This window comes from Camelus bactrianus, chromosome 6, assembly GCF_048773025.1.
Source record: "Camelus bactrianus isolate YW-2024 breed Bactrian camel chromosome 6, ASM4877302v1, whole genome shotgun sequence".
Lineage (NCBI taxonomy): Eukaryota > Metazoa > Chordata > Mammalia > Artiodactyla > Camelidae > Camelus > Camelus bactrianus.
This window is the reverse complement of record NC_133544.1, coordinates 10673854-10696692: the sequence shown is the minus strand read 5'-3', so window position 1 is coordinate 10696692 and position 22839 is coordinate 10673854. Positions and strand designations below refer to the sequence as shown.

General features: G+C 56.4%; 2 protein-coding genes across 4 annotated transcripts in view; one reads left to right on the top strand and one right to left on the bottom strand.

Annotated features, from left to right (window-relative positions):
• The first annotated feature begins 1055 nt into the window (after positions 1-1055).
• On the top strand, positions 1056-13574 carry CHGA (chromogranin A). 2 transcript variants are annotated; one of them, XM_074365105.1, is made up of 9 exons: positions 1056-1318; positions 2151-2197; positions 4484-4577; positions 5430-5498; positions 7615-7713; positions 9254-9691; positions 10383-10867; positions 11922-12165; positions 13091-13574. In XM_074365105.1, the coding sequence occupies exons 1-8, from the start codon at positions 1273-1275 to the stop codon at positions 12114-12116; spliced, it is 1473 nt and encodes a 490-aa protein (XP_074221206.1). In that variant the 5' UTR covers positions 1056-1272; the 3' UTR covers positions 12117-12165; positions 13091-13574. The 2 variants fall into 2 exon arrangements, with proteins under 2 accessions (XP_074221206.1, XP_074221207.1); XM_074365106.1 differs by lacking the exon at positions 11922-12165 and having other exon boundaries at positions 1059-1318.
• Positions 13575-17324: 3750 nt separating this feature from the next.
• Positions 17325-22839, bottom strand: part of ITPK1 (inositol-tetrakisphosphate 1-kinase) — a 146826-nt gene continuing 141311 nt past the window's right edge. For both annotated transcript variants that reach the window (XM_074365107.1, XM_074365108.1), the window contains one exon: positions 17325-19484. In XM_074365107.1, the coding sequence (XP_074221208.1) occupies positions 19135-19484 (350 nt within the window). In that variant the 3' untranslated portion in view covers positions 17325-19134. The remainder of the gene's footprint in view (positions 19485-22839) is intronic.

The following is a 22839-nucleotide window of genomic DNA, read 5'->3' as shown; positions in this document are numbered from 1 at the left end:
ATGGAGGGGAGGATTACAGGAAGGAGGGGCTCTTGGCTGATGCTAAACTGTAGATACCAGGTTCACTATGACACTGGGGTCAGAGGGCAAAGGGTTTCCAATGTGTCCCCCAGGTTAAGAGCAGCAATGTGGCCAGAGCATGAGGGCCCCAGAAAGAAACAAACCAGGAAACCAGCCTTACATGCTAACCACCTAGGATTTGAGAACATCCAAGAGGAAGTGAGAGCTGTTCTCAAATACACAAATGGGTTACCAGCTGTAGGAGGGTGATCCTAAGGGACTGAACTAGGTCTAATGAGTAGATGTTACAAGGACTTCTATTTTGGTTTGATGTCAAGAACTGTCCCCTTCTCCTCCCTACCCTCCATAGCAACTGTCCAACCATGGCCAGAGCCCAGGATTCACCCTTCTGTGGCTTGAACTTTCAACCAGTACATTCAACAGTTATCCATTAAGAGCATTTACTCCGTGTCAGGTGCCCTGCTCAGCACTGTGAAAGCAAGAAAGCTAAATGTTATTCAAATAAACAACCACATATACAACTACAAATTGTAAAAGCACGAAACAAGGTTGCCAGAGAGAGAGGCCTTACTTAGACAAGTAGTCTGGAGGCCTCCCTCTGGTCTCCTAGATATTTGAGGGAGCCCTGAATGGTGAGTATGCCTCCAGCCAGTGAGATGGGGATGCGCGCCCCCACAGAGGGACCCTCAGGAGCCAGGAGTGGCGCGCTAAGATTAGCAGAGACCTCAGCGCAGATCGGAGGAACATGAGGCCCAAAGACCGGGAGTGACTTGCTCGCAGACACACAGTAAGCCGGTGGAGCCGTCAAGGGGTGGAGGATCAGCTGAGTCCCCCGTGTCACCTCCTGGAAGCCAGCTGCCTGCTTTGCTGCCTCACTCAAGAGCTGTGAGCGTCGGGGACCCTCGGCAACTGGGGTGAGGCTGTGGGTAGAGCGAGCTGCGGCCAGACCCCCGGAGGGATGGAAAAGGAGGTAGGGGTGGGTCTGATGACGTCATTTCCGGGGTCCGGGGTATATAAAGGGGGCGCGAGGATGCTGTTGCCGCTGCTGCTGCTGCTGCTGCAGTGTCTGATCCTGGTGCGGAGAGGCTGTGGGCGTATCAACAGGCGGACGCACATAGAAACACTGGGCGCCCCCATCCCCAGGCTGGTGTCGAGGCAGCCTGACCCGAGCGGCCAGTCCAGCCACCCCTCGCCCGCGTGCACGCCGTGCCCGGCTCCGGACCGCTAGCTGCTCGGCGCCCCAGGTTCGCCATGCGCTCCGCCGCGGTCCTGGCGCTTCTGCTCTGCGCCGGGCAAGGTGAGCCAGCGCGGGGCCTCGGGGGAGAGGGTCCTGGGCGCCCCTGCCTGCCCTTGCCCTGCCCTGCCCCGAGGTCCAGGCACCGCGCATAGCCGCGCGCCCCTCCAGACCTTCCCTCCGGCGCGGCGAGTTTTCAGCGCCGCCGCGGACAGCGCCTCCTCCTCCCACCTGACCCCGCAAAGTGGCCTCGGCTCAGAACCCGCAGACCTGACTCTTTGACCCTGTCTCCTGACCTCGCGGGGCAGGGTCCCCTGACGCCCCCACCCCAGGTCTGGGCTCCGTGTCTCTGCTGCTTGAGGGCCAGCGCCGGCTCTGCGCTGTGCCTGGCCAAGGTCATTGGGGGAGATGGGAGAACTGCTGCTGGCTCCCCGCTCGCCTCTCTCCTCCTCCATTCCCCCGCTCCCCCCCCCGACCCCGTCTGTCTGTTCTTGACTTCTACCTCTCCTATCACCTCTCACAAGCCTCCTCCATCTCTTTCCCCCTCCTCACCCTCTTTTCCATCACCCCTGGTGTCTCTCTGCCTCTCATTTTCCCCTTACCCCAATCCCACTCAGCCGATGGCTTGTTTTCATAGGTCTTGCCTTCAGCTCCCCCTCTTCCCCGCCAACCCCAAAGGGAAGGGTTAAGACTCTCAGAGCAGCCTCTGGGAGCCACCCCCAAGGGGGCAGCAGCCAGGGAAGGGAAACGAAATCAGCCTAACATCCCATTTGGGTGGGGACAGTTTTGAGAGGGAGAACTGGGGTGAACAGGCCCCTGATGAACCCGGTTTAGAAGCACTGGGTTCTCCCCTCCAAGCAGAGGTGTAACACCAGCTCTCTCTTTTTCTTCCCAGTCATTGCCCTCCCTGTGAACAGCCCTATGAATAAAGGGGACACCGAGGTAAGAAAGGGTGTGGGGATGCCCCGGGATGGAGGACAAGAGGCCCCAGTGTACACCTCACAGCCAGTTCTTGGGCAGCTGCAGGAGTGAGTTTGGCATAAAGCCAAGAGCCAGCACTGCGGCTGCTGAGCCTGGGGACAGCTTGCAAAAGAAGATATCAAAGTCTGCTAGATTTCCCTGCTCTCCTGCTGTGAGGACTTCCCTGGCTTCTTCTGACTTAGGTGTGCAGCCTGATGTGTCTTACCTGCTGGGCCAAGGAGCTAGGCCCACTGTCTTGAATGCTCTTAAATCTCGTAGGCCCACCATGGGCTGGTGGGCATGACTTCTCTGAGATTGTGGTTGTCCGCAGACCTGCGAGAATGATCTTCACCTGCCTGGCTCTGGGTTCCCTCTTTGCTCTTCCCCAAGCTCTGCTGGCAACACTCCCACTGCTCCCAGGCACTAAGGCCCTGGCTCTCCCAAAGTGTCACAATGAAAACACTCTCAATCATGGCTCCTGCACCCAGGGTCCCGGCCAGTCGAGGCTGAAGGTGGAGGTCACCCAGGAAAGGGCCTTAGGAGACACTGGTAGGGATTTCTGTGGCCAGCAAGAGACACTCTGTTTGGTGTATACTCAGAATTGATTCATGCCTGAGTTGGGGCTGTTTTTCTAGTCTCTGATGTTCACAGATACCTCCCCGTGGGAGTCAGAGAAATTTCTACTCCCCGCATTTTCAGGAGCTGTTTTCTTCTGTTCCAGAGAGGCTGTAGTTGAAACCAAAAGCATCAAAGAGATTTCAACCTGAACTTACTCATTTATATTTCCTATTCTTGAGTTGCAGACAGGACTCAGTTTAAACTTCTACCACTCATTGTAGCTGTGTGATCATGGGAAAATTCCTTAATGTCTCTGAGTTTCCCCTTTTCACATCCATTATAATTTTTCTTTTGAGGGGAGTTGTAAGGAATAGGAATCATGTGAAGTGCCTGGTCCTCAGTAAATAAGCATTTTTGTTCCTAGAGCTTCCTTTCATGATCTCCCCCATCACTCTTGGGACCCATCCCCAGTTCCTCTCTTCCAGAATCTTTCTGCATGGACTAGTGGTTATCTGATATCCCCAGTGCAAGGTCTGTGGTTGCAGCGAGATACAGGGTATGGGCTATAGACTCCTTCTTGCCAGATCCCATATGGGAGACACTTTGGCCACCATATCCATATTGTGTTCAGCAGCCTGGGGTCAGGAGCACCAGAGCAGCTGGTTAAGACCTGAATGTTGTATTCTATGATGCCATGACTACTGTAGAGCCTGTTTGCCAGTTTGCCATCCTGGATCCTAGGACGGGTTGCCTTGGCATCCCGTAGACACAGCCTCCCACCCCCTCATTCCCCACCAGTGTTGCCTGATGTGTGTCTGACACCTCCTGCTCCTCCGCCAGGCTCTAGACAGCTGAAGCAGTTTGGAAGTTATGAATCTCTCCCTGGTGTATGTGGCACTTCATGCATTATAGAGTATTTTCCTATCTGTGCTTTATCACCCTGGGAGGGGAATTGGGAAGGTCATCTCACTCTCATTTCACAAATGAGGAAATAGAAGCTTAGAGAGGGCAAGTCACTTGCCCAAGATCACACAGCTAGAATACCACACTACAGTTGGCACCATCTTCAAATATCCATTTGTCGGCTGCCTGATTATCCACAGCACCTTGCTGGACACTACATTAGGCTTTTAGAGATATGGCTGCTGTTGGCCTGGGATGGATAGCCAGATGTAGCAGATGTGTGCCCACATCCAGCCAGGGGATTCACCCAGTGGGTGAATATGGACCCAGACTGTGAGACCGTCACTCCCTGCATGTGACAACATCATGGATATTTAGAGACAGTGATCCAAGTCTTGTTTCCAGACAAGGGAGAGCCAGGACGGTCTTTGTTCTCCTCTGGGTGGCCCAGAAAGGCTTCCTGCAGATAGCTGACCATTTGGGCATCTGCAAGACTAAAGTACTTTTGCAAGACATACCTCTAAGCAGCTTCCTCATCTTTAGAGAAACACTTGGGGTGAGAAGGTACAGGGTCCCCACCCCACCTTAGAGAGGCTCCTGCTGGCCAGGTGATTGGAGTGCTTGGCACACGGTAAGCACTGTATAAAGGTTTTCTATTATCATGGCTCTGACCCTGAGCCAGGCATCCCTGGGCTCCTGGACACAAAAACAAATGTCCTTATGTCCTCCTTAGAAATTTGCCCTGGAGCTGCTGGGGGATGAGCCCCATGCCCAAACCAGCTCCAACCTGTCCCACTCTCTTCCCAGGTAATGAAGTGCATCGTTGAGGTCATCTCTGACACACTTTCCAAGCCCAGCCCCACGCCTGTCAGTCAGGAGTGTTTCGAGACGCTCCGAGGAGGTATGGGCCAGGCTAGGGGTGAGGGGCTGCCACCTGCTGGGCTGGGAGGCAAGGACATGGGTGTGTGGCTTTTGATAGAATTCAACAATTTAATAGAATAGTCAACGCCCAAGAGCCTGCCTTACCCAGGCCTGTGCGGGGGTCTGAGTCATATAGACAGATGAAGGGCTCCTAGCCCCTGTGCGCCTGGGGCTTACAGACCAGCAGAGGGGACTACTATGAACACAATTAACTAGAATGCTGGGCAGAATGAAACCAGGGCTGGAAGAGCAAGCCACCAGAATGTGAGCTCCTTGTGGACAAAGATTTTGTGTGCTATAGCCCAGTGCCTAGAGCACCCTTGGTACCTGGTAGATACCCCACAGATGTGGGTTGAATAAAGGAACGCTGTGGGTGGGTGGGCCTGAGAAGGACAAAGCTTTTCTGAGCAGGCAGTCAGTGGTAGATAGATCCAACATTTGCACTGGGGTTGGGCTTTAAGAGAAAAGTTGGAAATCAATATGTAGAAAAATGAAAAAGGGTGCTCCAGGTGGAGTGGACAGCTCACACAAGGCATGGAGTTGGGAAAACATGTGTTTGGAGACACCCTGCGTCACCTTGGGGGCTGCCATCTCTTTGGCTGAGGTCTGGGTACAGGGACAGTGGCTGAACTTGCTGTTATAGTAGCAAACTGAGTGACACCTTGGAAAGGAGGTCATTTCAGAAATGTTATCTCAAGACCCAATCTTGCTGCTGCCACCCAGACTTTGAGTTTCCAGAATAAATTCCTTGTGCTCAGCTGAAAATATTGATGGCCATCTCCTCCTCAGCTGTTCGCTGGAAACCACCCGTAACGACTCTCCTTCATTGCAGATGAACGGGTCCTCGCAATCCTGCGGCATCAGAGTTTGCTGAAAGAGCTCCAAGATCTCGCTCTCCAAGGTATTTTCCAGCCACTGCACACAGATCTGGGGAAATTCCAGTAACTGAGAGTCAAAAAATTATGGTGGAAGGTTGAGCAAGGTCTTATTTCTGATACTCAGCTACTGCGTTTTAGTTACAGGGTGGTCAAGTGCGGTCCTCTGCACCACCTTGTCCAGTCTGTCATTGATATAGTTAAAGAGATCAATGCCAGAGAGGTTGAGTGACTTGTCCAAGGTCACACAGTAAGTTAAGGACATCCTAAGAACAGATGCAGCTTTCCTAATACCCCGTGGTCTCTGGAGCTTAGCCATTTTCGAGGGGGCACTTTTAAGACTGGGTTGCAGAGAGGATCCCTTTCCACTATTAACTGAAAAGAAAATTGGTCTCCAGGAGAGAGGAGGGGGCGCCTTTGCCCTTGTGAGCTTCTGCTTACAGGGCAGATGGGAGAAGCAGGGTCTTGCTTGCCCCATTGTGCTTCAGAGTGAGGCGTGGCCTTCCCCAAGAGGAGCTCCTTGTCACTGAGAATATCAAGCAAAGCCTGGATGGGATGCTGGGATGGTGGGTTAGGCTGATGTCATCCCACAGAATTAGCTGCTCTGCCCAGCCCCAAGCACCTTCCTGTGTTCATGTGAGGCACAGAGACCTCCCTGGCAAATTGGAAAAAAGTGAGTTCTGGCCCTACAACTGCCCCAGACTGACTCCCTGGGTGAACTGACTGTTTATTCGGGGGCAGGATCACAGGCACCCTTGTGCCTCTCCCTGAGGACGGACCCTCAAGCAAGCATCTCGCATCTGCTTCCACAGGAAGTGAGGGCCATCTCCTGGGCTGGGCTTGTGCCGTGGGTGGGGCGGGGTAGAGGGCATGAAGGCTGTTCTTGCTCAGGGAAGGTCCCCACTCGGAGGCCTTTGCGGGCCATGTTTGAGAATGGAGAGAGCTCTGGGGAAATAACCACCGCAGGGCGGATCCCTGAGGCCCTCCCCAGGTTAACATGCCATTCTTAGTCTCACTCGCCCATCCTCCTGGAAGGCAGCATCCACCATGTATGGTTGCTAGGAGTACAATTTAACGCTAATTTAAAAATTAAATATTGAATGACTAACTTAATACACTACATAATTAAATATAATGTCAATGGAGAAACTATGATGGGGGATGTGTCCTGAAACATCTGTTTACCTGCACATCTGTGTGTGTTTGTGTAGCCAGTATAAACAGTATCCAATGTACAGATACATTATTGTTTTCTATTAGAAGAGTATGGGACGTATCTATATGTCTGTCCATCCATCCATCCACTCCCTCTTCTGTACTCTCATAATGTCTTCTTCATACCTCTATCCTAGCATTTACCATGTAGCAACCCTGTTTTATAGATGAGCAACCAAATCTGGGATAGCTCAAGTCACCCAGGGTCACAGAGCAAGGAATTAAGCAGGAGATGTGAAACCTGGTCTGCCTGGGGCCAGATCTGGGCATACTCCCTGGCCCACAGCCACCATGTCAGGCTCCTCTGGCCACCACAGAAATTTTCATCATGGGAAACAGTCACCACCAGCTGCAGAGGTGGCCTCACTGGGCCATCATGAACAGTCAGGAGAAAGCACAGCCTGGGCTGATGCAGGGAGAAGGGTCTCTGGATCACAGCAGCAGGTGCTGACTCTGGGCTTGGATGCAGACAAGTGCTTGGCTGGCCTTACGGGGTCCAGGGGGAACAGGGATTACCTGAATCGAGAGCCCCCATGAGGGGACAAGTGGCCACTATTACCTCCCGCTGCAGGGTCCCCTAGCCACCTGCCAGGTCCGGGGGGCCCCACGCTCTCTGTTCCTGAGACCTTCTGTTCCACCTGAACCTTTATTGCCCTGTGAGGCAGCAGGCAGGGCTTGTTCTTATTTCCTGGGTGAGAAACGGAGTCTGGAGAGATGCTGTGGCTGCCTGTGCACCCCAGCCGCTGGGGTGCGGGGTGCAGCCAGCCCTCCCCACGCCCCAGCTGGCTCTTGCCCCGTCAGTCTCTCATCGGGCAGGCCCAGAACGTGACGTGTGCAGTTTACAGATGAGGAAATGGAGGCCTTTACTCCTGGAGACAAATATGTGGGGCTCAGACCAAATGGGATTTTCTCCTTTTCTCATACCAGGAGCCAAGGAGAGGGCGCATCAGCAGAAGAAACACCACGATTATGAGGAGGAACTCTCAGAGGTTCTTGAGAAGCAGAACGACCAGGCCAAGTTGAAGGGTCAGTGCCCGCCAGTCTGGGCAGAGACTGGGGAGGGAGGATGACAGTAACAGTAGTTACGACAGCCAGAGGGTTCCCAGGAGTTGGAAGCCCCTCCTGTAAGCCCTGTAAGGTAGCTGTTATTTCCTTCTCTTTACAAATGGGGAAACCGAGGCCCACCGAGGTTAAAGTACCTTTCCACGGCGTAACTGGAGATGTGACTCTGGGTCTGTCTCACTCTGAGGACCTTGATGGGTCCCATCCTCCCACCTTAGGCGCTGACACTCTCGGGCAGAAAGTCTCTGGCCTGGCAGGTGGGCAGCTTCGACACCTCCCAGCAGCCAGTGCGGCTGGGCCCCCACCCCCCGCGCCTGCCCTCCTGGGAATTAGTGGTGCCTCAGCACAGCCTCGTGGCAGCAGATCCCAGAGGAGTGGTTTTGAAACACTAAAAACCTGGATCACCCTTCCTGAGAACAGAGAGCTTTTAAGGGTCGCAGAGGTCATGGCTTAAGTCAAGGTGATGCTGTCTTACCTTCCCTTCTGGAAGCAGCCACACACTTGCCCCCACAGCCTTACTCTTTGCATGTGGAACGTGAGTGAATAATGCTGATTCCTAGGAGTGGAATCTCAGTGATCTGCCATCCAGGACTGAGAGGGGAAGCCTGCTGGTGTGGCTGAGGTGCCCTCACATTGGCCAGGGCTGTCGCCCTAGTGGCTGCTTGGGCACGGTGTGTACTCCCACATTCTGGCTCCTTGGAAACCAGTGTCTGGGTGACTACAGATGTCTGCCATGGGCTGTAGGAGGAGGAATAGCGGAGCATTAATGAGGGAGGCAGTTACATGTCAGTGCAAAGAGCACCTTTAACTTGGAATTTGGAGGCTGAGGTTCGAGGCTTGGCTCTGCTGACTGTGAGCACAGACAGGTCACCTTCCCATTATGAGGATCCATTTGAGTTTCTGTAAAATGGGCGTGAGAGCACTTTCTCCTGGAGTCAAATGGTGGAATGTACTTGGTAGTGTTTTGTTCAACAATAATCTTTCTAGCAATAGAAGGGATTTTTACTAGTTAAAAAGCTGTCTTGAAAGCAGCTACAAGAAAATACCTTTTAACGAAACCTGACAAATATTGAGGAATTGAGCACTTTCACAGGATGCTCAAGACAGAGAACCCCTGTACAGAGGGGAAAATGAAATTGTAGTAATGGTGCTTCTTACACAGAGAGGTTAAGGGACTTGCCCAAGATCACACAGCAATTCAGCTGAATTTTAACTTTTAATTTTAAATTTAGGGCTCTATGTTCTGAGGTGATTTTCAAGGTTTTGTTTGTTTGTTTAAAATCACATTCTGCTTTGAGAGGTGGAATTACAAAGAAATACAACCCAGTTGTGCTCAGGTTAAACTTAGACATGGAGAAGGCAGGCCTGATTCTCTCATGGGTATTTTGGACTGGGCTTGCTGAAAGCCATGAGAGTCAGTGACTAAGATCTGAAACTGGGCTCTGGGGAGATCCCATGTGCAGCCTGGTCCTCAGGGCCTGACTCTGCTCTGTTGTTTCTGTAGCAGAGACAGAAGAGGCATCCTTCAAGGAAGCTGCGGAAAAAAGAGGAGATTCTGAAGAGATGAAGAAGAATGGTGAAGACACAGACGGAGCCAGACCTCACGCCTCGTCGGAGCTTAGGCAGGGGTCCGAGGTTGAGGAGGACAACCAGGCCCCAGAGAAGGAGGAGGCCACTGACACCCACCCTCTAGCCAGCCTCCCCAACCAGAAACACCCAGGCCCACAGGCTGAGGAGGACAACGAGGGCCCCTCCCAGGGTCCAGTGGACAGAGAGAAGGACCTGAGTGCAGACCAAGGGCAGCAGGCAAAGAGAGAGGAGGAGGAGGAGGAGGAGGAGGAGGCGGCGGCAGAGGCTGGAGAGAAAGCCGTCCCAGAGGAAGAAGGCCCCACCGCAGCATTTAACCCCCACCCGAGCCTCGGCTACAAGGAGATCCAGAGGGGTGAGAGTGTGTATGACGCCTGAGACTTCAACAGATGTGTCGAGAAGGGGGGCAGGTGTGGGGGGCTCACCCATAATCTCATTCCACCTTCACAACAACCCTAAGAGGTTGGTATTATCTGCATTTGCCTGATGGGAAACTGAGGCTCAGAGAGGTTAAGTAATTTGCCCATGGTTACATAGCTAATTTGTAGTAAAAACTGATTCCAACCCAGGTTTGTCTGACTCCAAAACCCTGCATCTCCCACTATGCCACATAGCGCCCACTACCTCCAGGAGGGGAGAGGCCCTTTGCAGAGTAGGTGGGTGGGCTTTGGGAACAGAGAGACAGCATGATAGGTGAGAACAGGCTGGTCTAGGGACACTGTGAGCTTCAACCAGCATTTAGGAAAGCCCCTGGCTCCTCCCTCCCCAGCTTGGTGACCCCTGGGTCAGGGCTTCTGGGGTAAGAGGGCTAAAGGAAGAGGCAGACTCTGGCCAACCCGCCCCTCAGAGCTTTAGATGGTCTTACAAAGCATGGTGTCAAGATGGCTTTTCCCTCCAAGTGGAATCTGTTGTGAGGAGTTGAACTGGACCCCCAATACGTGGTCTGTGGTCCTAACGGTGGCCACAGAGAGGCCCCAGGAAGTGGCAGGGACCAGGGAAAGTGGCGGTCTCTCCCTCATTCTTCTCTTGTTCACCACCTGCTCCAGGCTGGCCCGAGGCTCTGGCCGCAGATGGAGCCGCGAAGACTGGGGCTGAGGAGGCTCAGCCCCGCGAGGGAAAGGGGGAGCAGGAGCACTCCCAGCAGGAGGAGGAGGAGGAGATGGCAGGGGCCCCTCAAGGCCTCTTTCGGGGCGGGAAGAGCAGGGAGCCCGAACAAGAGGAGGAGGAGGAGGAGCGGCTCTCCAAGGAGTGGGAGGATGCCAAGCGATGGAGCAAGATGGACCAGCTGGCCAAGGAGCTTACGGCCGAGAAGCGGCTGGAGGGAGAAGAGGAGGAGGAAGACCCTGACCACTCCATGAAGCTCTCCTTCCGGGCCCGGGCCTATGGCTTCAGGGGTCCTGGGCTGCAGCTGCGACGAGGCTGGAGGCCATCCTCCCGGGAGGACAGCATCGAGGCCGGCCTGCCTCTCCAGGTGCGCGGCTACCCAGAGGAGAAGAAAGAGGAAGAGGGCAGCGCCAACCGCAGACCAGAGGTTGGTATGGGATGGGAGCCGGTTCTGGGTCAGGCCCCTGCACCACCGAGGGGACATTGTCCCCTTGGAATCTAAGACTGGAGAGGCTGTCAGGTTGGGGGCTTCTGGGGAGACTAGGAAGGGACAGGAGAAAGGGTGTATTAGGCTGGGAGGCAAGTGAACCCCAGCCCACAGGAAGCACCCAGTAGAGCTGGCAGACAGGCAGATGGAGACGGAAGGGTTCAGATCAGAATGTAGAAGATGGAGAGTTGGTGAGTTAAGCCAGTCCCTGGAGGTGCTGGGAGGAAACTTTGTCCTGAAAGCAATTAGGAGCCTTTGCAGGTTTGGGAGCAGGACAAGGGAATGATGGGCAGAGCTTGGCACTTTGGATGGAGAGAGCTTGGAAAGTGAAGGACCTTGCAGGGACTGGCCTCGGGAGGTGTGCTGGTTGGGGATCCAGCCTCAGGGCACCATTGGCCCTGAGAGCTAGGAGGCCATGGCGGGAACAGAACTAAGAGACAGGTGGCATCCGGGGAAGACTCTACCGCTGGTCCAGCCATGTCCTCTCCTGGCCCCTGTGCAGCCTGACCACGCCCTCCTCCCAAGTTCAGGCCCTGCCTCCCGCCTCGATGGCAAAGGGGGCAGGGGCAGGGGCAGGGCCAACTGGACCTCGGGGCCTGGTGGTGATGGGTGGGGAAGGCTTGGACGTGAGCCAGAAGACCTGGTGACCTTGAGTAAGTCACTCTCCTTCTCTGAGCCTCATTGTTTCCCCCATTTGTGAAATAAGGGTGAGAGGTCCTTTCTGCTCACCTTAATTATCATGATCAAAACACACGCGAGCTCTGAAAACCTGGCCAAGCTCAAGGCTGTTTGGAAAGCTCAGTGGGTGCAGGGACGCAGCCCCATAGGAGGGGTGTGGTGAGAGTTTGGGCAGGCTGGTGACACTGCCTTGGAGCTGGACGAGGCCTTGGGGGGCTTCGTGGCTCAGGCCTCAGCGCCCAGGTGGGACTCAGGGCCCAGTGTGGAGCAGGGACATGTCCAAGGTCCTGTCCCCAGTGCTCTTCTCTGCCCACAGAGGAGGATGTGGCCCCTTCCTCAGGTCCCCAGCCCTCTCTCTGGGCCTGGGACCAGAGTCTTGGCAGCTGAGAGGAAGAAGACTCCTCGGCAGCTGGAGCTGCCTGTATCCCCAGGGACTGAGGGGACAGGCCTACAGGAAGTGGCAGCTCGACCCCCACCCCTCCCCTTTGGACCTAAGGCTGGGCACCTCTGATCAGCGCCTTCCCCACCCACAGAAACTGGAGAGAGCGAGGTGCCTGGAGGTACCAGCCAGCTTCCCTCCTGCACGGGCAGAGGGAGCCCTGGGCTGCAGGGTGGAGAAATGGGAACTCTCGAGTCCTGTGGACGGGACGAGGCAGGCCCCTCCACCCACCAAGGGTCTTCTTAGAAACAGCCCCAGAATCACAGAACCCATGCCTGGGGGCTACTCCAAGACAGGGGTCTCTAGGTTCACTATTTCCATGGCAACCATTGTCCATCCATCCTGACTGGGCCCCAGGGAGATGCCCTCTGCTTGAAATCAGGCTGGGGCCCCGGGAAGACCACCCCTCTCATGTCACAGCTGGGGTGTGCCCTTCCCTGACTCCTGCTCCGAGTCCTGGGCATGCTCTTGTGGGCGGCAGTCCCAGAGGCTGGGGTGCAGAGCAGGCCTCACAGAAGGGTCTCTGCTGCCCTGGACCACCCTGGCAGCCAGAGCTTGGGGACCCCGCGACTGGGACTGAGGATCAAGGCCCACCCCTAGGCAGCTCTCACGTCCACCCGTGCCTCAGGCCCCAGGCCCCTCAGGCAGGGAGGCCTGCAGCAGACAGGAAACCCAGGCACAGCGTCACCCTGGGAGCCATCAGCACAGTCTAGGCCTTGGGATGAGGGGACCGGAAGGAGTTCTGAAGGGCACCAGAGTCTCTGTTTCCTACGAGCCTGCCCAGAGCTGCTCAGGAGGAGGCAGGCCTGGATAAGAGAAAGGGCGTAGGGTCCAGGCACATTCTTATGCATAATACCAGAGCAGCCCAGTGGGGCAGCATCACTGTCCCCATAGAACAGATGAGGCCCTTGAGGCTCAGAGAGGCAAAGCCACCTGTCTGAGGTCACACAGCAAACCTGGGGCACAACCAGTCTGGCTACAGAGCCATGCTGCTGGCACAGGCTCCCCGGGCCAGTCCCCGCATAACCCTGGATGCTCTCTCCTAGGACCAGGAGCTGGAGAGCCTGTCAGCCATCGAGGCAGAGCTGGAGAAGGTGGCCCACCAGCTGCAGGAGCTGCGGCGGGGCTGAGGCGCCAGCCGGCCCCACCAGCCAGGGCTCCAAGGCAGCTGATGGTCCTGGCTCTCTTGTCCCCTTTGCAGATCCTGGCCAGACGGCCTGAGCGCTGCTTCCGGTAGGGAGGCGGCCCCCAGCCTGCTCAAGCCCAGGCCACCCTGTTGCCCCCATGCTCCCTTCCCCCTGCCCCTGCCCCCTGCCCCAGTGTGCCCCTCTGCAGGGCGGACCCTTGACTTTAAACGAATATCCTCTTTCTGAATATGGGCAGCTTTCTTGAAGTTTCCTTTCCACCATTAGAGCCAGTGGGCACAACTGCAATAACTTCTGACCTTTTGGTGAAAGCTGAGAACTCATGACTATAACATACTCTGTTCAAAATTTATCCAAGGAAAAATAAATCTGCTCTGGGCTCTTTCCTGTTTCTTTGAAAATTTGCCCCTCTTGACTCCAGATGAGGTGGGATGAACTGGATCCAGGCAAAAGGACAAGGGGAAGTTCAGTCCCCCTGCGGTGACTCTCTTCTGGGCCACTTTTGAGCCATGGGATCATGGGTGACTGACATTGCAGCTCTGAGCATCAGTTTCCTCATCTGTAAAATGGGGATGCTGACACCTGCCCCAAAGTGCATGTGGGATTAAATAACACTCTTCCCCTATCTCCCAGCCACATGTGAGTGGGGCCATGCAGGGGCGGGGCCGGTTTGGGAAACGGCCTCTGCTCTCTGCGGTGCTGGCTGAAGCCTTGACAGCCCCAGAATAGCCCACCACCAAGGCCACAGGTCCCAGACCAGCTTTGGACTTCCTAACCTGGGGCTTTAATCATAGCATAAATCTGTCATCACCTCTGACCTGGGACATGCATAGGATTCTGGGGCATCTGAAGTTCTTGTGCACTTAACAATTCACTATAGCAAGGTGGTCTGGGTCTCAGTTTTGAGAATGAGGAAACAGGTTCAGATGGTGACATGACTCCTCAGAGTCATAGGCAGGACCGGTGCCCAAAACATTTAACCAAGGGGGCTGCAGGAGTATGCAATCAGGACAGATAGGCTGATGCGCTGGATCGGTGTGGACCAGCTGAGTATCAGGGCCAATCATCCAGTCATTCATCAAAAACTTGTGAACAGCTACTATGGCCTGGCAGGCCTGGGCACACAGAAACGGCCGGGACAAGCCCTGACTTCAAGGAGCACACTGCCCAGAAAATATGCGTTTTGACATCAGGCTGGAATTAGAACCCCAGCCTAGCTAGACAGCTCGGCAAGCATTCCTGGCTCTCTGAGCCTCAGTTTCCTCTTCTATGAAATGGGGATAATACCTACTATCTCCTCACCAGATCACAGTAAGGATCTGAGGGGGTCTAGACAGCCTGGACCAGAAGACCATTACAGTGATGGCTGGAGGGGTCTTGGCAAGTCTGCGCCTCTCCTGGGGCTGGCGAGAGGGCTGCCCGCTGCTGCTGACACTCCTCCTCCCAAGCAAAGAGGGACACCCTCTGGAGAGCTGGTGCCATAAGGTGTTTATTCACATGTTTCAAAGAGACAGGTTTGCACCCCACCCCCGACAGGTATAGAAATAACAAACACAGCGCTGACTGTATTCCACAAATCAGTCAGACATCAGAACACCCACTACCAAGACTAGTCAGCAGATAAAGAGAACACAGGACACCTTGTCCCTGAAAAACCCCATCCCTGAGATGGGCCACCTGCGTTGTCATAAGCACACGGAGCAAATGTGCAACCACATCAAAAGAGCCAGTGGTTCTTAGTTTTTACAGAAGCTGTGGTTTTATATATAGTGTATATAAATTCATATAAACATTTTATATATGTATGTACACAAATTAAGTATAAGCCAGCTTGGGGTTCTGGCAAACGCGGCTCGTGAACAGGATCGAAGGAAACAGCATTTGTCACAGAGCACAGGTGTCAGCACTAAAACTGGAACGGCCAACATCTTGGTGAAATCACCAGGGGAGAAGATGAGAGAGAGCGAGCGAGAGAGAGCGAGCGAGAGAGAGCAAGAAGCTTCAGAGAAGTGGGATCCACACCCGCCCTGGAAGACGCGGTCGCTCAGGCTGTGGGGAAGGGACCGTCCCTCCAAGCCGCCACATCATGGGTAACTCTGGAAGCAGAAGGGAAATGCAACCATTTCTGGGAAAGGCCCCCCCAGGTGGCCTGGGTGGGGCCTGGTGGTTTCATGCCAACAGGCAGCTCTCCTGGGAACGGTGTGGGGACAGGCTCACTCCAAGATCACACTGGTAATGCCGTGCAAAGAAGGGGCAGAGGCGCAGACCCTTTGTCACGGAGGGTGGGACTAATGGGAGGACCGCCTGTCCAGAGGCCTCATCATCTCAGACCCAGGCATGGGCAGGTTGTCACGTGCAGCATCAGGGCATGCCCAGGCTCACCGAGGCGGTACCTGCCCAGAACCTTCGTCAAGGATCAATGCACTCCTCTGCCTCACAGTAAGCCATGTGTGTGTGTGTAGAGGGGGAAGCTGGGCTCCTTCAGGTCAGCCAGCACCCCGCTCAAGGCCTCTGGAGCTCAGGGACCCTTGAGCTGTGGCCCAGGGAGGGAGAGGGGCCATCAGGGATCCTGCTGGGTGAAGGGTCAGTTTCTAGCGGGGAGAAGAGAGGGCAGATGCAACCCCCAGGGACGTCAATGAAGCCAGACAGCGGCTTTCTGTGGCCAGTGGTCAGTGCCAGTTCCCAAGCCTAGGACCAGTCTTCCCGCAAGGACAAGGACACGCAGTCTCCCTTGGTCTCAGAGGGGCCGCCTGGCAGACAAGAGCTGCTTTTCCCAGTTGGCTTGAAAACTACAGCTTCCTGCCAGGGTCCTTCAAGCTTCCATAAAGTCCCCTTGGCAGTCCTCTGGTAGAGAGGAATTATTTCTCAAGGTTGTTTTCTCCCTCATTGATGGCATTAAAGACACGGGCAAGCCCACTTAACGCCCCATGTAACTCCTCAGGGTAGATGCTTCTGCCTCCTGCAGGTGATGCTGGGTGACCTCAGGCCCAGGCCAACCCACCCTGCACTGCAAACCCAGACACCTCCATGCTGCCAACGGTCAGGACTCCCCTGGGCTCTCTTGGGGAGGACAGACATCCAGCGCCTGCACTCAGGTGGGGCTCGGTGTTTGTGGAACCACATCATGAGGTAACTTGCCAGCTGAACTTGGCCCGAGACCTCTGCTCCAGGTGGCCCAGGGCAGAGACCTGGCAAATGACCCTCTGGCCCTGCCATTTGCTCCTGAAGCCCTTCAAGTCAGAGCACCATTCAGCAGCCCCGGCCACTGACCACCACCCAGGCAGATGCTGCGAGGCCACAGACCCCAACATGCCCACCAAGTGGCAAACAAGCTTGGGAGGGAGAGCCCCAGCTCCCTCTGGGACGCTAGCAGGGCCAACTCCAAGCGCCACACCTGCACACCATAGTAGGTCCTTTCCATGGGCCCTCGAAGGTTCTGAGACTGATCAGGGAAGCAGCACCAAGCCCTGGGGAAGAGGAGGCTGCAAAGGCTGAGTGCAACTTATGGGGTCTGTCTTTCCCTGACGCAGAAGCCCCAAGGCTGGGGACAGTGAGGCCTGAGGGGAGACCAAAACCATGGCTGGTGTCCTGAGACCCAATAAGTGTGCACCAGTCGACACCAAGGGCACGGGGATTGTCTCATCACTGACCACAACCCCTCTCCTCATCTGTGCCCCCCGACAGAGCTCGCTCCACACCTGCAGAGATGGCCGCTGTCTGCTGGACGGTGTTCCCCAGCGGGGAGGCCTGCACGTGCTCTTGAACGCGGCCGCTCTCTTTCCCAGCGCCGAGCAGCTTCTGGGCCTTTATGAAGCCAAACCCCACCCCTCGGTTTCCACTTCTGGGAAAAGCAGTCACCCTGCTGGCCACGTGCATCAACGCCGGTGGAAAGCGCGTCACAGGAACATGGTTACTTGATTATCTGGGCCCTGGACGCTGACATGTGAGACCCCAAGGGGAGGCATCAATTAAATAGGACATGACACGGCCAGGGCCCTGCCTGGCACTGGGGTTATAATGCACTCTTGACTTGTCCTGAGGCAGATGGGGACTGAAATCTTATTGTAAAGCTGTTTTATTAAGAGACTGGAGGAGGACATAAACTTTGAGCAACATTTTGTAAACACCTGTGAAATGCAGTTTGATTTCAGTAGTTTATTTTGGAGACAAAGCAGTGCAAGAGGCCGGCCACGCTTTCCTGCTTCCCCGGGGCTCGGGGTTAGACTAGGAAAGGCGACATACAGACGTTATAATCAGGGTTCAACACTCAAGTCATGTAAACATGGTGGTCGGCAGGCCCTTGGTTTCTAGGACAGCTCTGACGGTGTCTGCCCCCACCCTAGCCCTTCCTTTCCCAAAGGTGGGCGACCCCATGTCCCTGCTGACCAGGTCTGAAGGTGCCTCCGAGCACCCAGTCAGCAGCCCCTCGGTCCATCCTCCCTGGGCCACATAGGACAGCCCAGAGGCCTATTCCTCTTTCTCAAAGTTAACGGATAGCTCAAGATACAAGATCACACTCAGGGGGTCCTATGCATCTCGCCTGGTGTTCACTGTCCAGGATTGACAAAACCCCTCACCCGCCCCCTCCTCTGCAAAGGGGGCTGTTGGCCCACCTGGACCATGGGATCTGACCGATCAGCAGTGTCCCATCTGCTGCCATCAGGGGCTGGGGTGACCCTAATGGGGGAGGGGTAACGTGGCTCCTCACTTCTGGGGCTGCAGCCCCCTGGCACCTGGCTGGCTTCGTGCTTGGGGCTGGCAGTGAACACGAGAGGGGAGGACTGGGCCGCTGCAGCAGGGGACTGGGCAGGTAAGCTGGAGTGGAGAGATGGGCAGCCTCCTCCTGCCTGGGAAGAGGGCCCCGAGTCACCTCGATGCCAAGGGAGGCTCGTCTGGGTTGACTTCACAGAGAAATAGGCTGCATTGCAGGGGGAAGGGAGTCAAGCCTGCCCTTGAGTTCTCTGGTCTCGACTGCCCAGCGACTCCTGAAATGATTCGCCCAAAGTCACAGCACAAATCCTTGGCACAGGTAGGATCAGCCCAGAGGCGCCCAACCAGGCAGCCTCCTCCCAGGGCCGGGAGCAGCAGTGCTTGGTCAGGGAGGGAGGCTGCTCTGCAGGGCTGCATGGGACAGGTGTTGACGGGCCTCGTGGACACAGCGAGCTGGACGTGGAGCGAGGCAGCCAATCCAGGGTCGTGGCCTTCCCAAGGAAGCTTCCTCCTCCTTCACCTTTGTGAGCAGGAGGCAGGTGGACCACAGCCCAGACCCCCTGCATGGAACCCCCCAAGGAAACGGTAGCTGCGGCCTCTTGCCTCCTCTGGCTCACCCTTTCGGGAGAGGCAGCTGCACATCCGGTGGGGCTGCAGGCCCTGCTCCTCACAAATCTTCCCAACAGGAAGGGAAATGGCAAAGGGGCCGTGCCTGGGCATGGGGGCTTGAAGAGAAGAGAGAGACGGGGAGCCGTTCACTCGCTCTGTTCAGCCACCAACAGCCTGACCAGGGATGGCCTCCTCCAGGGTCCCCAAGGCCTGGTCCACAGCAGCCATTGAGAAGAATAGACGTGGACGCACACACGCACTCACACACACACACACACACACACACACACACACACACAGAGGCACACACACCCCACCTCACATTCAGACCTAGTGTTGAAAACACAAGCATGTGTAAACTCAGTGAAGAGGTCTGCACAGCAGGAATCAGGCGGGATTGTCCCTTTTCCGTGAGGCTGGACCACTTGGGTTTTTTTTCCATCTTCCCCCCACCCCTCATTTAGATCATGACATCAGAAAATCAGGTTAAAAATTAAAAAAAAAAAAAAGAAGAAAAAGAATCAGATTGTTGGGAATTCTTAGTAGTAGCGTCACTGTTGGGAACTGCTCACCCAGCAGGTGTGCTGTGCAGCCCGCTCCACCCCTCTGGGTCCCGGGCTCCGTGGCTACTGGGAGGAGGCCTTGGTGGCCAGCGAGGCCACACAATGCTGCTGGAAGCTGGGCGACACGGTGGCCGTGCAGCCGAGTCTCTGGTGCGGCAGCTTGGCGGTGCTGCCCGCGCCCACGTCAGCCTCGGCCGTCCAGGGCGGCTCCTGGCCCATCATGCTGCTGCAGCAGCCGGGGCTGGCGCTGCACGTCCGCTCGCCCGCCAGGCCGTCCGCCTGCTCTGCCAGGAGCCTGCTGTGCCTCAGCGGGGCCATGTCCCCCGAGGCTGCCATGGCGGCGCTCTGGCCCTGCAGCACGGAGGCGATGTGGTTCAGGAGGTCTGTGAAGAACTCGCTCACGCCCTCGTAGCCTGGGGTAGGGGAGAGATAGACAGCAGGCTGAGCCAGGTGGGCACAGGGGAGAGAAGGATGCGAGGGAGACTTAGGGGCTCACAGGACCCAAGGAGGCTGGTCGAACATGCAGACTCAAAGCCGGGTATGTGGTCCCAAAGGGCTGGGCCTTGAATTCAGCCACCCAGAGTGGGAGGAGCTACAGGACTTGCGCAGAGAAGAAAACACCCTGCCACCCTGCCACTCCTGCGCACAGCTTCAGCATCTCATTTAATCACCTTCCCAAGGTGGTTTGACACCATCACTTGGGGGATGTGGTGTGGCCAAAGGCCCCCTCCTCCCGTTCTAAACCAAATACCCCTTGCCCCCACATGGCCTGGCCCCAGCCTCCCTGTGTGTAAACTGAGGACTCCCGGGCGGAGCTCCTGTGGGCGTGACTGGGAGGGGCTGGGATGTGGGTGATGCCTGAGTCAGTTTCCTCCTTCCCCCGGTACCTGCAGGGAGTTCCCTCCATGCTGCATGCTCTTTGAGCATCAAAGCCAAGGGACAGAGACTGGGCACCCCAGCAAGGCCACCACACTGACGCCTGCTCCCCTAACAAGTGGGCCTGCATATCCTGAACAGAAACCGTCGGTGACTGCCTGGGGCCTGTTTCCCAACACAGATGCAATTGCGAATATCTGTAAACAGTCTTCGAGAGCCACCCACTGAGCACATTTCAGATCTAGGGTAAGGATTTCGCTGACTTCCAAAAACTGCTTTGAGAGAAATTTGACATGGAGTGAGTGCCCCCCATCCGCCCAAACCAATTTGCAGGGATGAGAACTGGGCACACAACCACAAGAACAACGACCAAGACAGGAAGCCTGTCCCCAAAAAAGGGACAGTGTGCCCACATCAGAAGGCGTTCCAGGCACTCTCCCACCCTGCAGCGGCAGCTGTGACTCCACCGAGGACACTGGGCCTGGTGCTAAGAGATACTGAGACCCTCGCACGGCCTCCAGGATGTTCCTCACAGCCGTTGGTAAAAGCTGGGAGGAAATGAAGGTTCGGGCAGGAGCATCATGTCTTATAGAAAAGGCTGTCCCGGGCCAGGCAGGTGGCGCTGCCTCACCGTCCACACTCTTATCTGTTCAGCAAACAACACTGTGGTTTTGAGGAAGCCCGAGGCCGAGAGCAGCAAGTAGTGGTGCCCGGAGTGAAAACAAAAATGGGTGAGAGTTGGCATGTGCAGTATTTCCTCACTTGGTCATCACAACACTGTCCCCATTTTACAGACAAGGAAGCAGAGGCACAGAATTAAGTAACCGGCCCCAAACACGAAAAGAACCTTCAACAGGTGGACACAAGTTCGCTGTGAGGTAAAGGTGCTGATGATGTTCACGGCAGGGGTCCGTCCAGGCTCGCCGAGTGCTGGCCCCTGGCCGTGAGCTTTACCTTCCTCGCTTTGGGCGTCCTCGCGGCCCTGGGGACTGGGACCCAAGGGTTATCCCCATTTTACAGATAAGGACACGAAGCTCTAAATGGCAGCACCAGGAATATGAACCAGGCCCTTCGGTGCTGCCTGTGCCTTGAATACCTGTGGTGCTGGGCGTCCCCTTCCAGGACCTGGGGCTGAAGGACATGGCAGACCTGGGCCCCTTGGGACCATCAGCAGACATGCCGCTAGGTTTCCAGGGCAGACATACAAGCAGGGGAGGAGAGCTGAGATCCGCTGACAGGCCACCAGGGAACCTAAGCCGTTCCCTCAGCAACTGCTTTGCTATCCCCAGAAGAGGCCCAGCTCACGGCTCCAGGCAGCCTGGGGGGGTGGACTGGGGCGTGAATGAGCCCCGTGGGGCCAGCCCAGGGCCAGGCACTGCGCACACACCATCTCCTTGGTTCAGGCAGCGTCAGGTCAGGGGTGCAGGGCCCCAGTCCCAGCCGCACTGCTTGGTAGCTGCGTGACCTTGGACATACCACCCAGGCCCCCTGGCTCCACATGGCCATCAGTAAATGGAGAGCCGGGTGGTCCCTGGCACACTGGGTGGTTGTGAGGATGAAATGAGGCACTGGGGGTGAAGGTCTCAGGGCAGGCTGGGTGTCAGGGTGTCCCCATCACCAGCGGCCACCGCTGTCATTACTGCCCAGCCTGCACCCTCTCTGCAGGGTGCTACCAGACACCCACGGCCCAAGGTACAGGGTGAGGGGGTCCAGGACCCACGCCTCAGGTTGGGCCCCAGGAGTGCCCCAGATCCAGGCTCAGAAATCAGGTGAGGAGAGACCAGGGAGCAGCTGCCATCTCCTGGACACAGCCCCCCCGGGGCCCTGGCTGCACGAGCCCCCCGGGGCCTTCCTCAGCACCAGGCTCCTTCACACGGTCTCCGCTGGGTGTGGCCTCGTCACTCCAGGCCTCGCCTGCCTGGGGAGCCTTTTCTTGGCTTCCCTGGAAGAAGTCTCCCGTCCACACTGGCTCCCAGTGACGTCCCTCCTCTGAACAGCCAGGACGCCCTCAGGATGCCTGGCCCAAATCGCACAGGTGCTGGCTGAGAGGGGCGACTCATGTCCCCACATAAGCCCACAGCCCAGACGCCAAGTTCCTGCTCTCCCCCTCCCCTCCTCCTTCTAGAGCTTCTACCCCAGCAGCCCAGCATCACCCCGACCTGTCCCCTCAAATCCCCTGACGCGGCCACCTTTTCGCCGTTGTCACCTCCATGTCCTCTCTGATTTAGCTCCCCCGACTCATCATCGTCCCCCTGACACAGCCTCAACTCCCTTGCTCTCTCTCATTCCCTCATACTTGCTCATCAAACGCCCACCTCTCCATCCAGGCTGCGCCCAGGGTGACAACAGAAAAAGGGGCCACTGTCCCAAAGATCTCAATTTCTAGTCATGAACACAGACCTCAGAGGGCCAGCTCATCTTGCTCAGAGTGAAGGGCCGCATGGCGGGCGCCCCTCTGACTCCCCCAGCCCCTCCTGTGCTCACATGAGGCCATCGGGCACAGGCTTGGGATCCTGATGGGGGGAGGGGGGCTCCTCTTCTTGTGAGGCCCTGCTGCAGGCCCTGCTCCCACACTTGGCTCACAGAGGAGCCCTGGGGACCCAGTCCTCTGAGGGCAGGGCCCTGGTGGCCGTGCTCACACCACCCCCAGCGTCTGTAGCAGTTGGGACGTACAGTGGGCCCTCCGTAAACCACGTGACTGAGGGAGCTAGGGCTTCCTCCGAGCCTGGGTTCCTGTGGCTGTGAACTGTGATGCTGACTGGGCTTGGCCTGTGTGTGCTGAGGAGTGGAGGGGCCAAGCATCAAGTTCCCCAGGCACAGCGGTGTCCCAGCTCCCTGTAAACAGCAGCAGAGTGGTCCCCACGCCCCTGTGAGATGCCAGCCTCCCTGAGG